The 18,296-nt window shown below is 35.1% G+C and overlaps 1 protein-coding gene across 1 annotated transcript; it reads left to right on the top strand.

Moving 5' to 3' along the window:
• The first annotated feature begins 1,897 nt into the window (after window positions 1-1,897).
• On the top strand, window positions 1,898-6,314 carry LOC122318132 (GDSL esterase/lipase At5g45670-like). The gene is made up of 5 exons (XM_043135303.1): window positions 1,898-2,290; window positions 4,467-4,603; window positions 5,114-5,356; window positions 5,534-5,774; window positions 5,932-6,314. The coding sequence occupies exons 1-5, from the start codon at window positions 2,029-2,031 to the stop codon at window positions 6,153-6,155; spliced, it is 1,107 nt and encodes a 368-aa protein (XP_042991237.1). The 5' UTR covers window positions 1,898-2,028; the 3' UTR covers window positions 6,156-6,314.
• The last annotated feature ends 11,982 nt before the right edge of the window (window positions 6,315-18,296 follow it).

The following is an 18,296-nucleotide window of genomic DNA, read 5'->3' as shown; positions in this document are numbered from 1 at the left end:
TCACCCACCACCACCCACCGTATTGTCTGCAACCACCCACATGCTCTAATACAAAGTCATGAAATACTGCAAATGGTGGGCTGCTCTCTTTTATAAATAGGAGAGAGCTCAAATGCAAAGAAAGCAGTGGGTGAAGAGAGAAAGAGGGACGTGAGAGAGAAATAGAATTTTGTAGAGTGTTTTGTAAATCTCGTACAAATTCTATAAAAGAGGCTCTAGTGGACGTAAGCAATTTGCTGAACCACTTTAAAATGGTCTTGTGTGATTTTTGAATAGGCCGGAGGCACAACATGAAGGGTATGAAAGGTTGAGGTGGAACCAAAAGTTGGAATAACATTAGATTGTGTTTGGTTAGCTAACTCAACTCAACTCATTTAATCATTACAATTTTTTCAACTTCCAATACAAATATAATAAACAATTCAATTTTTTCAAATCTCAAAATAATAATAATATTAAAAAATAATATTTTAAACTTTCATCTCAACTCAACATACTAATACCGCCTTGCTCTTACTGCTGGGTGTGTCACCTAGTTTATTTATTTTTTCATATTTTTAATATATTTAAATATTTTAAAAAAATAAAAAAATACACTAATACACTTAAAATCATTTGCCTTAATCATCAAGTTTAAAAAAAAGAAAAAAATTTGCCGAGAGGTACACTTGAACGGTACCACCCGAGCAACATAGTAACATTAGGCTTATTATAAAATATATATGAAGGACTATGTAAAATTACGTTAATTTGTAAAATTATTTATATATATATATTTTTTTCAGCTGTAATACTCAAGGACTCGTTACAAAGAAAATTGGGAGATCACAAACCAAGTACACATATACAGTGTCTTTGACAACATTCATTACTGGCCTGGATCTTCAGATTTTGGCCATGATTCTTGGGTTTGTATTACACCAATTTTTTATTTTAATAATTTCTTTGTATCGGTTAGTCGCACATTCCGTTTGACATGTTGAACATAGCAGTTACGCTAGCTAGCTAGGTGTAAACTTTCTACGTATAATATTATTGCTTGTACATGCATCAGACGTAGAGGGTTATCAACTTATCATGCTTAATTTTTTCGCAAACGGCATGCATTTCCTTCTCTCTTACGCACTAGAGGTTGAGAGTTATAGGTTTCCATTTCATAATATAAATGAATTGTACGTAGCCATTAATTTTCTATGAAAAAATGGTATTCGATCGATCGATACAATAAATTAATTAACGAACGACTTTAATTAGTTAACTTTAATTAGTACGTACGTAATCGACATATACAAGAATGTAATTAAGCATAAAACATATATAAAAGTAATGATCCCAACCCTTTTATATATTCTTTGGCTGAATCGAAGAAGCTAGCTAGAGATCGCTAATTAAATAAAGTGGTTTGCAATCTAATTGATTAATATAGCTAGGCCGATCGAGTTGAAGATGAGTACTTGATCATGTTAACTCAACGTACCATTTTTTTGGGTTGTACATGACTTTCTAGACACACACACAAACATACATGTATATATGTAAAGAAAAATAATTATTATATAGTACCTTAATTATTAATTCCTATTTAATTTCTCCGCATTCAAGTCAAGATTTGTGGCGGACCATAAAAATGCATGCATTCATGGGGCCTATAATCTAATTTTCTTTATTCAAAAGTATTAATTTACTCCCATTAAATTAGGAGTTTTGTACATTAAGTCATTTTTACGTATTCTATTGATATTCAAATCAGTTACTTTATATTAAAAAAAGTGACGGAGCTAATCATATTAATGAAGTGTACAAAAAATACGTAAAAATAACAACACATAAAATTTTTGTCCAATTAGATCCTTGTGACTAGAAATCTGGCTATAAATAGTTCTCCCCGGCGTTGTAAAGTTTTGTACAGAGTTTCAAGTCTTCTGATTTCCTTTCTCAGAACTAGTACTTATACGTACTAGTCATGTTACTTACTTCCCAAGTGATCTGATCATCTCCTTAGTTGTTTAATTTCGATCGTTGTCATTAATGGCATATTGGCTTGTAATACTAGGGAAGCTGCTTGCTTTGATCTTGCTTCTGTCAAGTTTCCTGCAGCAACAACATCATTTTGCTAATGGTGAGCCCCAAGTACCTTGTTTCTTCATATTTGGGGACTCGGTTTCCGATAATGGTAATAATAACAACCTTGCGACGACGGCAAAATCCAATTATCAACCATATGGGATTGATTTCCCCAAAGGGGCGACTGGGAGGTTTACCAACGGTCGTAATCTGCTGGATTTCATTGGTATGATCTATGCACTTCCTGATCTTGAGTTTTACACAAGTTTATACATATATATGTGTATATATATATATATGCATGAAACAAGTTATTTCGCCTGGTTCTTCTGAACAAATTGTTCGTTTCTACTCCGGAACCTGGAATCATGCACAGCATAATTATAGTAATATTATTAAAAAAGAAATTTTATCTATATTACTATGCATTTCTAAATTTTAAAGTAATTTGGTTAACCAACATTTTCTTTTACGCATTGATTGCAAGTTTAAGTATATATATGTGTATATATATATATATATATATGATCAATAATTCTTCCATCTTTTTTCTTAGTCCAATATATAGTTGAAGTACTATTTGGTTTGTGAACCAAGAAATTCACTAAAAAAATAGGCTTTTGTGATTAATTTATTACAACTAAAAGATTATTTACAATTAATTTTAATTAAAAATAGTCATTTCATTAGAATTAACTGGTCGCAAATAAGTAATTTTCTTGTAATGAAAATATTAATCTATCAATATGATCAAGCTAGAAAATTGATTTGTTTAAATTTTAAAAAAAAAAACGTATTAAGATATTTCATTGTAAAATTGGGAAATGGTTTTGAAATAGCTGTATTAATCGAATTCTGGCTAGATTTGCGAAGTCGAATATTGGGAAATTCATTAACCTGAATATCTACCTAACCGGATTAAGCAAGATCATTAATTAATATTGGTTACGTGGTAATTTTAAAAAATATATATATATATATATATAGATATATATTTGTAATCAATTTTGCGTATTTTTTAATATATTTTATTAATGTGATTAGTTGCATTATTTTTTTAATATAAAATAATTATTTTGATCAATTACATCAATAGAATATATAAAAAATATACAAAAATGATTATACGTAACAAAAATCTTAAAAAAAAAAAATACTTGGGCCACCGTTGGTAGCTCCTAGCGGGAGCTACCGTTGGTTTTTTTTTTTTTAATGATTAAGTAAGTACTTTTTAATAATATTGTGAATTTAAAAAAAAAAATTTAAAAAGATTAAAAAAATATATATAAAAATTTAAAAATAGAAATACACCTTAAAACTAAGAGTAGCTCCAACGGTAACTGTAGTCCTGCCCTAAAAAAAAGAAAAATATAATTACAAGTATAATTGTGTATTAATTTATGTATCAATGTGATGTGATTGGTTAAAAAGTAGATTTTATTAAAAATAATATTAATTTAAATTTTAAGTATGAATAAATAAGTATTGGTATACAGATTAGTGTGTGACTATACTTATATATAACAAAACTCTAAAAAAAATGGCACCAAACTTGCCCAACCAGATGCAGGGTGGCGGCGCGGGCCGGCTACAAACAGCTTATTATAAATTACAAACTTGAACGAAGACTTTGCTTTAACAGTTACCCTCTAGTTATCGTGTTGGGCCGGGTACGGGCGCCGTAACATAATTGGAAGGTTGAATTGGTACTGCGTATATATAATTCACGAACGTCTATATTAGTTTATATATATATTTTTTTAAGCTATTAGTTTATATATTAATATACACACACCAATTACCTATATATTATTTTAGAATATTGTGAAAATTCACACACTTTTTTTAAAACAGAATGAAATTTATTATTAAAAAATTAATTTTTTCATATAGATCATTAATTCATATTATTAATCATATTTACAGAGAGTCCGAGTAAGTTACATATCTTGAAATTCCAAAAATCCTCTCTATACACAAACACACATATATATACACGTCATGCTTTTGGGAGACCAAGAAAGTGGAAAAGGAACGAGACAACTTTCAGGTCAAAAAAGAAAAGAGTTTTGCTATATACAAGCACAGTTACGCACTAATCTGTGTACCAATACTGATTTATTCATATTTAAAATTTAAATTAACACTATTTTTAATAAAATATACTTTTTGACCAATCACATCATATTGATGTACAGATTAGTGCATAATTATGCTTGTAACTATATTTTTTCAAAAGAAAAACATTAACAAGTATAGTGCTATGCCAGTTTGTGGGATCTTTCGTGTTCGTATCGGGACTCATATATGTGTGTATATATATAGTTCATGCGCGTGTAGATTAGTTTATACATATATTATACACACACACATCATGCTTTGAACACTTTTTTTCATTGCAGCGGAACAACTAGGTTTTCTTGAGGATTCCATCCCACCCTATGCTAATGCGAGCGTCGGATCGGTGGAGAAAGTTCTTAAGGGTGTGAATTATGCATCTGGTGCAGCGGGAATTCTGTATGAATCTGGAAGAACACGGGTAAGTATAAATTAATTCGTTAGACGTACAACAGGTGGCATGCATGCATGATCCACAGTCAACTACGTACGTACGCATAAATATAATCTCTATTTGCAATATTTTTTATTGAATACTACTGCATCTATAAATAAATCGCACAAAAATAATCTTATAAATTGATGTAGTTTCATCTGATCTGTTAGATCTATTTTATAATAAAAATAAATTTAAAATCTGACGAACTACGTTATGGCACATCAATTAATATGATTACTTTTATGTAATCTTTTTGTGGCTAGAATTATATTTCTTTTTTTTTATTTATATATAAAATATATTACTGTTTATGCACAGTAATACTGCATAAACAATATTGTATGAACAAGTGTACGATATATATAGCTAATATATTAAAAAAACGCATCAAAAAAATAAATTTAAAAACGTATGTTGTTGAAGTTTATAACATATATTATATATATATATATATATATGTACGTCGTTAATTGGTTTATATATCATTTGCAGGGTGATCGGATACCCATGGATAAACAATTGATAAATCACCAAAACACGGTGTCGCGCATTATCAACAAGTTGGGAAATAAGAACGCCACTCAACTCCTAAACAAATGCATATACTCGGTTGCAATCGGCAGTAATGACTACATCAATAACTACTTCTTGCCGCAGTTCTACCGTACTAGTCGCATATATACCCCTTCTCACTACGCTGAAATTCTCCTTCGAAAACTCTCTCAGCAATTAAGGGTTAGTATATATATATATACACGATTAAAAAAATGCTTGATTTACAAAGAGATATCATAAAATTATAAATTTTTATAAGATCTTTGTGTGAATGTAATATTTGTAAATATTTATATAAATTTGATCCGGATGAGTCTTGAGTCTGATCTTAATTTTATATATACGTTGATGTGTTAGAGTTTGCACATGCTTAAAGCAAGGAAAGTAGTCGTTTACGGACTGGGTCTGCTGGGTTGTATTCCATATGAAGTGAGATTGTACGGAGCTAACGTTTCCGGATGTGTCGACAAAATCAACGAGGCGGTCATGCTTTTCGATAATGGGCTTAAATCACTGGTGTCGGACCTCAATAACAATCTAACCAATGCTACTTTTATCTTCATAAACAGTACTGGAATTTCGTTAACCAGCTCACCAGGTACAATAATAATATTACCTCAGCACCTACGTACTTACTTTTATCTTCTTGATCTTTTGGAGGTTACCTAGCACTGCATGCATATATACATATATATGTATGAGATGACTGAGATAGATTGAAATTTGAATCCTGCATGTGTGCATGTGATCTGTAGGTTCTATTACAATTTCAAATGCAGCTTGTTGTCAAGTGTCGGAGGCCTCGGCGCCGCAATGCATACTTTCTGGAAAGACATGCAGCAACCGGACCCAATATGCTTTCTGGGATGAAGCGCATCCATCTGAAACCGCATATTCAACTACAGCGGCAAGAGCATACAGAGCTCTGCTTCGAACTGATTCTTATCCATTTGATATTCAACGCCTCGCCCAGCTCTAATTAAATTAACTAATATGGGAAGAAAAAATATTCTGGTGAAAATAAATTAATAATTATATATGTATTGATGTAGTAACCATTAATAATGCTTAAATTGCTGATGGGTACGTTTGATCTTCTATATATAATCAATAAAGTTTGTTCTAAATTAATAGCTAAGTACAGTACTACAGATCATGAAGATATTAGTTCGGCTACGTACATGATACCGGATCATTTTTCAGAAAGTTGTAGTACTAGTACTCCGGCCTACTGCATGCCGATAAATAATAATTTATGAGTTTTATTACGTAAAAGTAAAATTACATACTAATTTATATATTAATATTGATTATTTTATATTTAAAATTTAAATTAGTACTATTTTTAATAAATCTACATTTTGACTAATCATATTAGATTGATGTACATATTAATGTGCAGTTATGCTTGCAACTAAATTTTTCCATAATCAATTGCACAGTTCGATCTAGAATATTAAGATTGTGCATGCATGCCCACGCCCCAAAAACATTAATAATATTTGTTAGTGTTGACGCTGTAAAAATCACGCAATAGGTCGGAAGAGGAGAAAGATTAATCATTCCCGACCCACTAAGGTGATTCGGGTCTCGAACGGTGTTGTCTGGTACCCTCAGCAATGATCCGGTGTCGACACATACGGTGTCAGTGCGTACATTCATTGTAGTGAGAGGGGAATTAGAGCATAGAAAATAAAGAGATGAACACACATATTTACGTGGTTCAGCATGTGCCTATATCCACGAGCATTTGAGGAGGAGAAATTTACTATAACATTCTCGTTTACAGTCTCTCATGGCCACTCATCTTTTACTATACAAGGAAAGCTACAGATACATTTACTGGAGAAGAACGCCTACTCTGGAGTCCTCTTTCCAAAGGTTGAAGGTGGTTTTGAAGAGGAAAACTGAAGAAGAATAAGGAGAGAGAGAGAGAGAGAGAGAGAGAGAGAGAGAGAGAGAGAGAGAGAGAGAGAGAGAGAGAGAGAGAGAGAGAGAGAGAGAGAGAGAGAGAGAGAGCTTTTTCCTTTTAAATGATCTCTTGACACCTCCTACCCTGCCTTCTAGCCCCCCATGCCTCCCTGGCACCTTGTTCCCTTTTGTCCTCTAGCATCCAATTAGATGGGCTGGACTTGCTCTTTGGACCCTAAGATTTTCCCCTCTCACATTACCCTGTGATTCTTAAAAGCAACTCATTCTAACAAAAGATTTTGAGAATCTTTAAGATAAAACATGCAACAAAAATCGTCAACGAGAAAACAATATTACATTTGTGTTGAGCAATAGATGCCTTCGAGGATGAATTGAGGTGGGAGGTGCATGCGACTGCGTAAGGTGTGAGTACGAAGCTTGGATGCGATAGAAGGCTGGCTCGACCGCATAGAGCATGAATGCATGCCAATCTTGGCGAGGCAAGCGGGAGGTTGGTGAGTCTAGGGACTCGGTTTCGTAACCTGCGAGCGTGGAGCTTGGTCGCGGTGGGAGGCTGGCTTGATCGCAAGCATGAAGCTCAGACGAGGTGGGAGACTAGGTAGTCTAGGGACTTGGTTTTATTGAACGGGAGGTCGGCGAGTCTTGAAGACTTGGATTTACCCTACAGCAGGTTTAGGGACCCGATTTCGTGGCGAGTCTAGGGACCCGATTTCATTGAGAGTCTGAGGACTCGGCTTTATTGGGCGAGGGGTCGGCTAATGTCGAAGACTTGGCCCTATCCCGTATATCATTACGAGTTGAGGGACTTAGTGAATCTAGAGACCCGACTTTATTGGATGTGGGGTTGGCTAGTCTCAGAAGCTTGGGCCTTACCCCAGCGGGTCTAAAGACCCAACTTCGTGGCAAGTCTGGAGACTAGACTTTGTTAGGCGAGGGGTCAACTTTAAATTTCATGATTTTCAACATATCAATAACTGACATGAGGAGAAATAAATTTTTTATAAGTTTTTCTTAAATTCATTTAGTATTTTCCATTTTCCCATTGGGTGATATGAAATTAGAGTCGAGTTAGAGACTCAAAGCTGGCCGGAATGATAACATTTAAATTAATGCATGGGGCAATTCTTTCCTTGTATGTGCATGTCTAGGGGTATATATATGGTAATTAAGGTCTTGTTTGATTATAAATATGAGATTATATGAGATGAGAAATTTGATAATAGTAATGAGATAATTAATAAATAGTAATAAAATAACTTGTAATAAGATTCTTTAGAGTTTTGAAAAATAAGAGAGAAAAAAGTGAACAGAAAAATCATAAAATTAAAAGAGTGTTAGGATATAATTTTCCATATTATTTTTATTTCAGAATTTGAAAAAATTGAATTGCTTTTTGTATTTTTTTAAGTTTGAAAAAGTTGTATCAATTAGATGAAATATTTAAAAACTTGAAAATTAGAAATTGAAAAATATTTATATTTGAATGATGTTTGGATATTAAAATGAAATAAGATCGTTTAAAAAGTTTGTATAACCAAACTAGACCTAAGACAAATGTGAGACAAACTAACTATACATACCATGTCTTGGAAATATTCAGAACTTGCATATCTTAAATCTATACGTAGCAAACCTATTTTTACAATGGTTTAAAGGAAAAAAAAAATTTAAATAAAAATCAATTCAAAGTATAATGGCCAATAGAATGTTGAGAGCAGAGAGTCATTATAATGGCCCAAAGTATAATTGCCATAGATAGTCCCCCCTTCTTATGCGTCTTCTTCCTCCTCCATTTTTTTCTTTTCTTTTAAATTTCTATTCTTCCTTCACTTTTTTTTTCCTCGTTATTAGAAACTAAGACTTTGTATTTCTTTGCTCCTCCTATATACTTTTTGAGAAAAGATATTTACAATTATTTACTACATCTTCTTAAAAGCTAATCGTCCTCAACTCGTCGCATGTTCCTAGCTCCTAATATCCAGGTCGTAATTAGCATCGCTAGCTTTCTCAATTTTCCTATTGGGTGATATGAAATTAGAGGTCGAGGCAGAGACGACTCAGAGCTGGCCGGAATTTTAACATTTAAATTAATGCATGGGGGCAAATCTTTCCCTCATGTACGTGCATGAATTTTTTTTTTTTTGATAACAAGCCGTAAAGATCATAGAGTATTTTCAACTCTTACACTCTGGCTATCAAGCCAATAAACCTGAGACAAAAAAGCAGGAACTGATCCCATCCAAAGTTCTACATCCGAGATATACCATGCATGTTTAGCTAGAGTGTGGGCCACCTGATTTCCACTTCTGCGAATGTGCTGCACCTTCTTCTCTTCAAAACAGTTCATCATATTCTTAACTTCCTTCAGCATGTTGCCTTGCAATGAAAGTGAGTCTTGATTGGCCTTCAACGCTTCAACCATCAACAGGCTATCGCTTTCCAGTACAATCTTCCTTATACCCAGCTGTAGGATGAATTGAAGGCCTCTTAGTATCGCAACTAGCTCCACAGATTCTGGGTCATGCAGTTCGTGTTCCGCCTTGCTCATTGCTAATACCATCTCGCCCCTTTCATCTCTAAGAACTCCACCTACTCCAGCCTTCTTCAGATCAAAAAATAGTGCAGCATCAACATTTAGTTTATAAAAGCCATGAGGGGGTACCTGCCAGCAACCTGTTTTGTGCATTGTGTAGCTCGGTTCCACCCTAGCTTGAAGGCATGGCTTGAATGTATTAATGGCATTATTAGCAACCTGGAAGGGGTCCAGCATTACCTTCTCAATAGCCCATTTGTTTCTCCTATGCCATAGTGACCATGCAATCAGAAAGAATCGACTTAGTAGACCCTCATCCCCTCTGTGCAGCATTTGTAGAGCAACATCCAGAATAGTACTAGCAGCATTTAGTTCGTAAATATTTGGCATCAAACGCTGCCACACTTTTCTAGTATCCAGACATTTTATTAGAGCATGGGTGCAGTCCTCAATTGGGAAGTTACAGAAAGGGCAGTTTGCATTCTCAGTGATTTTCCTTTTCAGCAAGTTTTGCTTGGAGGGGAGGCACTCTTGAATAACTCTCCATGCAAAAACTTTAACTTTGTTAGGGGCCTTCATATGCCAAATTGCCTTCCATAATTTATGCTTTTCTCTTGTGTTGGAGCATTCGGCTCCCCCAAGATTGTGTTGGGCTGTGAGAAACCTGTACCCACTCTTAACACTATAAACCCCATTTTTTTCATGCCTCCACACCAGTGTATCTTCATGTACGCCCGGGCTTAAGAGAATTTTCAGAACATCTGAGGCTAAGCTTGGAATAAAGAGAGCTCTAACCCTCGAGACACTCCACCAACCTGAATCAACATCAATTAGAGAGTCCACCCTTGCTGAAATATCTCTACTTACTGTACCCTGGTCCTCCATAATTAAAGACCCGTGACCCGGTACCCAAATGTCTTGCCATATGCGAATACCAGCCCCGTTACCGATTCTCCATTGGCAGCCCTCCTTCAATAAGGTCCTAGCTTCCCAGATGCCTCTCCATGTGAACGAAGGGTTCAAACCCCTTTGAGCATCAAAAAACGAAGAGTTTGGGAAGTACCTAGCTTTCAGCAGTTTATAGACCAGTGAATCTTCCTGTTTCAGCACCCTCCAGGCCTGTTTTGCTAAGAGGGCCATATTGAACCCTTTCAGGTCTCTAAAGCCCATTCCGCCTCTCATTTTTGACACACACAGCTTGTTCCATGCAACCCAATGAATTCTTCGCCCATCATCTCTTTGTCCCCACCAGAACCTTGCCATCATCTTTTCTAGATCTCCGCACAAGCTGCCCGGGAGCTTGAAACAGCTCATGGCAAAGGATGGAATAGAGCAAGCTACAGCTTTCACTAGAATTTCCCGTCCCCCTTGAGACAGGAGTTTTTCTTTCCAGCTCTGTAATCTCCTCCAAACACGACTCTTTATCTCCCCAAATGCAATTGTTTTTGCCTTACCAACTATGGGGGGTAGTCCCAAGTATTTCTCATATTGTTGAGTTGTGCTTCCCCCCCACATGGCCATGATGGATTGTCTCAAGTGGTTAGGCACATTAGAGCTGAAAATCATGGCTATTTTCTGCTTATTAATCATTTGGCCCGATGCTTGTTCATATCTCCTCAAAAGTTGCTGGATGTTAGCTGAAGTAGTGGTGCTGGCCTCACAGAACACTATAGAATCATCCGCAAAGAGCATATGGTTCAAAACTGGTGCCCCCTACAAATCCTAACACCCTTTACAGAATTGTCCGCCTCAGCTTTTTTTAGTAAACAGACTAAAGCCTCGATACAAATGAGAAAAAGGTAAGGGGACAGTGGGTCCCCTTGTCTAAGTCCACGGGTGGGGTAGATGGTTTCTGTGGGAACTCCATTCACTAAAATGGAGAAGGAGACTGAGGTGACACACTTCATGATAAGACCCACCACTCCACTGCTAAAACCTATTTTTGACAGGATACACTCAAGAAAATCCCACTCTACCCTGTCGTAGGCCTTGGACATGTCCAATTTCAAGGACATAAAACCCTTCCTTCCCCCCCTCTTTTGTTTAAGATAATGGACCAGCTCGTACGCTACTAAAATATTATCAGTAATGAGGCGTCCAGGTACAAAAGCAGTTTGTGTATCCGAAATGATAGATGGCAGTATGGCTTTCATTCTATTGGTAATAACTTTCGCTATTAGTTTATATATGACATTACACAAACTAATGGGGCGAAAGTCAGAAACTAAAGTAGGGGAACCATTTTTCGGTATTAAAATAAGGTGAGTTTTGTTGAGATCAGAGGGAAAATGACCTGTGTTGAGTACTTCCAGCACCACTGCAGTGACTTTACCACCAACAATATGCCAATATTTCTGGAAAAAGATCGGTGGCATTCCATCCGGTCCAGGCGCTTTGTTGGGATGCATTTGTCTCAATGCTGTACATACCTCTTCTGCTTCATAGGTTCTGTTCATGGCAGCATTCATATCAGCCATGACTCTAGTCTCAATGCCATCTAAAATATCCATATCTCCCCTCTCGGCTGAAGCAGTGAAAAGGGAGTTAAAATAGCTTCTTATTAGCATATCCCTTTGGATTCCTTCTCTCCAACAGCCCCCTTCATCTTTCAGCTTTTGTATAAAATTCCTTCTCTTTCGATTGGAAGCTTTTTGGTGGAAATATTTGGTATTTTGATCTCCACTGCCCAACCATTGGATTCTTGACCTTTGTTTCCACATGAGTTCCTCTCTTTCTAGCCACTGTTGCACCTCCTGTCTAGCATAATTGTGCTCTTCCATTTTCTCCCAAGTTGGATCCATAGATTGTAATAACTTCAGTTTTTCTTGAGATTCCTTAAGCCGCCTATGAACCAGGCCAAAATTTTCCTTATTCCACATGGCCAAGCTGCCCCAGGTTGCTAGGCACCTATCCAGTCTTTCGCAGATTCTGCCCTCACCCTCTCTTCTATTACACCAGGTAAACGCTGGCCCCCAGAATCCCAAATCCAACAAATGGCAATCGGTAAGTACACTTCTAAATGCTTCCAGCTGACTATGTGGTCTCATTCGGCCACCTCTCTTCTCATTATAGTCGAGAATTTCATTAAAATCACCATACACCATCCAAGGCTTATCGACTGTTTGGGCTATTGTTCGAATCAATTCCCAGGTCTGATTTCGTTTAGTAGCATCCGGGTGACCGTAAAACCCTGTCAGAAACCAGCTTGTTTGACTATCCGTGCTATCCGTAATTAGGGCGTGAATATGATTATCCGAATAGCTAAGCACTCTTAAGTTCACATCTTTATTCCATAGCAAAGCCAATCCGCCACTTCGACCCAGGCTGTCAATAACAAAACAGTCGAAAGGAGCTAACCTGGCTCTATATCCCCCCATCGTACATGAGTTCATTTTCGTCTCTTGTAAGAAGACTACATCGGGAGCTTCCTTCTTGATTAAATCAAGAAGGGTTCGGAGCCCCCGTGGGTTCCAACTGATTAGCTTCATTTGGTTTGGCGGGGCTGTCTCGCAGCCTCCGCCATACCAATAACAGCACCCTTGCCAATCACATCCTCCGGTAAGTCGGTGGAAAACTTTTTCGCAGCCCTCAGATCGTCCTGCTCGATAGGGGAGGCTACCCTTTTCCTTGTTCCCAACCCTGTACTCTCTGTTTCTGCCACGGGGGGCTTTGCCCGCTTCCTTTCTTTAAACTTCTTCTTACGCTTGACCTGTTCCATTACTGGACATAGAGCAGGGTGCCTAGTTGAGTCATGGTCTAGGATTATAACAGGTTGAAGATCAGACCCCGCATCCTCCTCCACCCCCAAACTACCTGCTACCTCGATATCAACTCTTTTGATCAGGTTTTCCCCTTTTGCTAAGTCGGGCCTTTGCCCACCCGTCAACTCGGTTTGGATTGGTACATTGAAAAGCTGGTTCTTCTCAACCATTTCCTTTCCTCTCCCTCCCTTTGGTTCCTCCCTTATACCCTCCGACTGGGTCGCCCCACTATCCGGAGGGCCCGGTGACGGTTCTGGGCCATGGGTTTTGGGTTTAGGGGTTCGGGAGTTACCTGCCCATCCTGTTGGTGCCGCTGCCCTCAACCATTGTCCATAGGGTGGGATTTCATCTACACTATCCCGATTCTTCCGCCCCTCACAGTCCCTCTGAGAATGCCCCATCCTCCCACATTGATAACAAAAATCCGGTAGTCTCTCATAGGTGAAACTCACCCAACAATCCTTCACTGTACCTATAGAAACCCTTTTACGCCTCACCAGTGGTTTTGTTACATCCAATGCTACCCTTACCCTCATAAATTCACCCCACGCTAAATCGTCATAGTCCACATCTACTTCAACAACTCTGCCCAGAGATGCCCCAATCAACTTACCCACATATTCATTACATGCTATTAACGGTAGGTCATGAATCCGGACCCAGAAAAGTGCTTCGGTTAGGGAAATTTCATGGACTTGTAAATGCCCCTCAAATTCCTTAGTCAAAACTAGTTGTTTGTCAAAATTCCAAGGGCCATCGGTAAGAACACGTACCTTATCTCGCGGGTCGTCGAACTCCACTAGCAGCAGATTCGGATTGAGGTCTCGGAACTGGATGCTTCTGTTCGGACGCCAGATTCGTCGCATGGTCTGCTTGAATGCTTCCCGATTGTAGTGTCTCTCGGTCAGTAACCTCACTACCAGGCATTTCTCCCCCCGAGCCCTCACTTCTTCGATTCGGTCCTCCTCAACAACAACCTCTGCAGACTCAGCTGCAGTTAGAGACAATCTCTCATATCTGGCTCGGATCTCCTCGTCCATCCCTATGGACCCCCCTCTACCACTTCTATCGGCTGATCGGCACTGAAAACGGCCGATTTGAAACCTACACTGGGGTAGGGCAAGAAACCCCTACTCTGCCTTCGAGAGAGAACAGAGAGGGGACGCAGCTAGTGATAAATCACCTCCAATTCTAGTCAGACATAGGAGGTGGGCTTTCGACTCCGTTGTACGTGCATGAATTTTGTGTGGAAGATCGATGCAATAAATTAAGGACTGCAACTTCAGAATTTGTAATCGGCAAGCACGAATTTAATAGCTAGGAAGAAATTTGTTTTTTGTTTTTTTAATAAAACAAAAATTCAAGTACAATCGATACAGTTTATGTATGCATAAAACAAAAAAGTGATCCAAACCCTTTTATTCATTGGTTGAATTGAAGTAGCTAGAGACCCATAAATAAATGAAAACTGCTACAAACATATATGGATTATAAAAAGTAAATTCACAAATAGATATAATTTCATAAAATTCGTTATATCTAGTTTATAATAAAAGTAATTTTATAATATGACGTACCACGTCAAATTATATTTGAGTTTATTTTTATATAATTCATTTGCAATAAAATATTTTCCTAAATAAACTATTGCATGGTTTATAGTCTAATTGATAGACTTCTATCTCCAATATATAGTATTATATGTCTAATGTGATACGAAAATATATAGAGTTTATATAAAATTTAATAAACTAACTTATATACTAGAATGAAAGATGACATTATCAAAGATCACTTGATAGTTTATATGAAGTAAATAAATTCTAAATATTTCATTATAAAAATAATAATGGATAAATATTATTTCACGAAACATTATCGTAAAAAATTTAAAACATACATTAAAATGTTGTATTTTTAGAATTTTATTTCTACTTGTAAATTGCAAATTATCAAGATCTAATTATATATATATATATATATATGTTTTTATGAGTTTTGAATTTTAATGTGTCCCATGTTAGAAAATTTGGCTCCCCTCAAGAAAATTGCTGGTTCAGCCGCTATGTGTCCACCCCTAATGGAGGGTGGGTTTCGGAGTTGTCGAAGTGAAATGATTTCTGAGTTGATTCAGCTTCGATCGATGACCATTGTTACCTGTAATGGGTTTGATTATTTTCTTAATTTTATGAGTTTATGGTTCTTTGAAATCGGTTGCCCTCATTCTTTCGCGTTTGTTAATATCTTATTAATTATGCTATTCTAGACATTGTAAATGGTTGGTGGGGAGGAAGAGACCCAAAATCTCAGTTTTGTGCTTCTCAGTTTTCTTTTAAAGTTTGAATGGGAAAAAAGTTGAAGATATTTGAATCGAAGAAGACGAAAATCTTAGTGCTTTCAAAGAATGGGCAGCAATTTATTCGAAAAAAAGAGTCAATTATTAATTTGTGCATGATTTTTGGGATGTCTTGTTGGTAAAAATAAATCGAAAAACCAGCCCCGTTCACATATTATATAAATATATTTTATTAAATTTTAATATTATATATAATATATATAATTATGTATGAAATAATATATTATAATTTATAACATAATATTTTAAGCTTAAACATAAATATTTATTTGATCATATGTTTTAAATATAAAATATATATATTTTATTACTTAATAAATTATCAATATATTTCTTTTTATAAATATATTAGTAATACTAATATACTTAATATATTAAAATCGAAAAGTCGAATCAGAACCGGATGTAATGGTTTAGGGGGTAACCAATGCGTAATCGATTTTTGAAAATATAAAACCGATATATATTGGTTTGGTCTAAAATTTTGTCCAAAATCAGATTAGACCAAACCGGTTACATCCTGTTAGATTATCTCCAAATATTAAACCTAATTTGTAAGTTAGTTTGAGTCTTTTACTAATTAGTATCATCTTTACTATTAATCTTAAATTTATCTTATCATTGTTCGTCTCTGACCTTTGAACGGCTGGCTTCGTAGAAAGCATATACCATTTTGACCAAGGAAAAGAAAAAGTGATGATAATCTATTTGGTTGCCGGGAACGTGGTATTGCAATGATCTCCACAAATTTTCTCAAACATTTTAGAAATGCAAGGGAACAGTACAATGATCAAAGCTAGAATTATAAAATTAGGCTGCGTTTGATTTTTGTGGAATTCACTTAAAATGAGTTAGATATGTTTAGATTTGTTTATATAAAATTGAAAAAAGGTATGGTTCTACATGTAAAGATATGTTGAGTTAAAAAATATTATGGATCTCACGTGTAAGAATATTTTGAATTGAGATAAGTTAAATAATTTAAAATTATGTGTTTAGATGTTAGATTCAACTTAAAATTAGACAGAACTGAATTAATCTCAATGCACTTTAATGATCAAACATGACCTTAAATTAATGCATGGGGGCAATTCTTTCCCTATACATGTATTGGGGGATATGGTAATTAAGGTCTCGTTTATTTATACATACGAGATTATATGAGATGAGAAATTTGTGAATAATAATGAGATAATTTATGAATAGTAATAAAATAAATTAAATAAATATTTTTTTGGAATTTTCGAAAAAGAGAGAAAAAATTGAATACAAAAATTATAAAGTTAAAAGAGTGTTATAATATAATTTTTTAAAATTATTTTTATTTTAGAATTTAAAAAAAATAAATTATTTTTTGTATTTTTTTTAAGTTTGGAAAAGTTATAATAATTAAATAAAAAATTTAAAAATTCGAAATTAAAAAATATCTGTGTTTAAATAATATTTAGATGTTGAAATAAAATGATAATTATTTAAAAAATTTATAAAACCAAACCAGAGCTAAGACAAATGCAAGACAAACCAAGTACACATACCATGTCTTTGACAATATATATAATGAGTTTTGCTATATACAAACACAGTTACATACTAATCTGTGTATCAATACTGATTTATTCATACTTAAAATTTAAATTAATACTGTTTTTAATAAAATCTACTTTTTGACAAATCACATCACATTAGACAACTATACTTGCAACTATATTTTTTCATATATAATTTCCGTCCGGCATTTCACGTGTTGAACATATTAACGCTGGTGTAAACTTTGTACATACGCTTGTGCATCAAACAATATACATAGAAAGTTATGCTATTTAGGTTATATTTGGACATTGAGGTGGTGTGGAAAAAATGGTACCATTCGATCGATGCAATAAATGAAGGAAATCGGCTGGAAAGAATTTAATAGATAGGAAAAAAGTTGTTGGGTTTTTTTTAAATCAACAAAAATTCAAGTACAATCGATACAATTTATGTATGCATAAAATATAAAAGTAATCCAAACCCTTTAATTCATTGGCTGGATTGAATTAGTTAGATACTGATAAATAAATAAGAACTATTACAGATATAAAAAGATTATATAAATTAAATTTATAAATTAACATAATTTAATATAATTCGTTAGATTTATTTTATAATAAAAATAATTTTATAATCTGATATACCATATCAAATCACATTATTATAATTTTATTGGTTTATTTTTTGTAATTCTTTTATAATAAAATATTTTCCTCAATAACTATTGCATGGTGTGCGGTCTAATTAATTAGCGGCCAATTTTTTTATTTTTTAAGAGAATTAAATTGCTGGTCAATAAAAATTCCAGATGGGCTTGTGAACGACGGTATCTTGACGAAAGATATGTCATACTTTGCGGCCACGTTTTAGGGCCACAACTTAAATTCTAGCATCTGAGTAAAACTGGTAGCAAACTTGAAAAAATATGGAATTTCGACTGCAATTTCTCTTATTTGTGGCAATTTACAACTTTCTGCTGCAGATAGGTATACTGGGAGTTTCTCATAA

Source organism: Carya illinoinensis, chromosome 8, assembly GCF_018687715.1.
Source record: "Carya illinoinensis cultivar Pawnee chromosome 8, C.illinoinensisPawnee_v1, whole genome shotgun sequence".
NCBI lineage: Eukaryota > Viridiplantae > Streptophyta > Magnoliopsida > Fagales > Juglandaceae > Carya > Carya illinoinensis.
The sequence above is the reverse complement of the archived record's forward strand: the minus strand, read 5'-3'. Positions and strand labels throughout refer to the sequence as shown.

What these genes read in the sequence shown, in the direction of transcription:
- LOC122318132 (XM_043135303.1), top strand. Translation starts at nt 2,029, where the DNA reads ATGGCATATTGGCTTGTAATACTAGGGAAGCTGCTTGCTTTGATCTTG. An exon ending in TAATCTGCTGGATTTCATTG is followed by an intron (nt 2,291 to 4,466) that starts GTATGATCTATG and finishes TTTTCATTGCAG; the next exon opens with CGGAACAACTAGGTTTTCTT. An exon ending in TTCGTTAACCAGCTCACCAG is followed by an intron (nt 5,775 to 5,931) that starts GTACAATAATAA and finishes TGTGATCTGTAG; the next exon opens with GTTCTATTACAATTTCAAAT.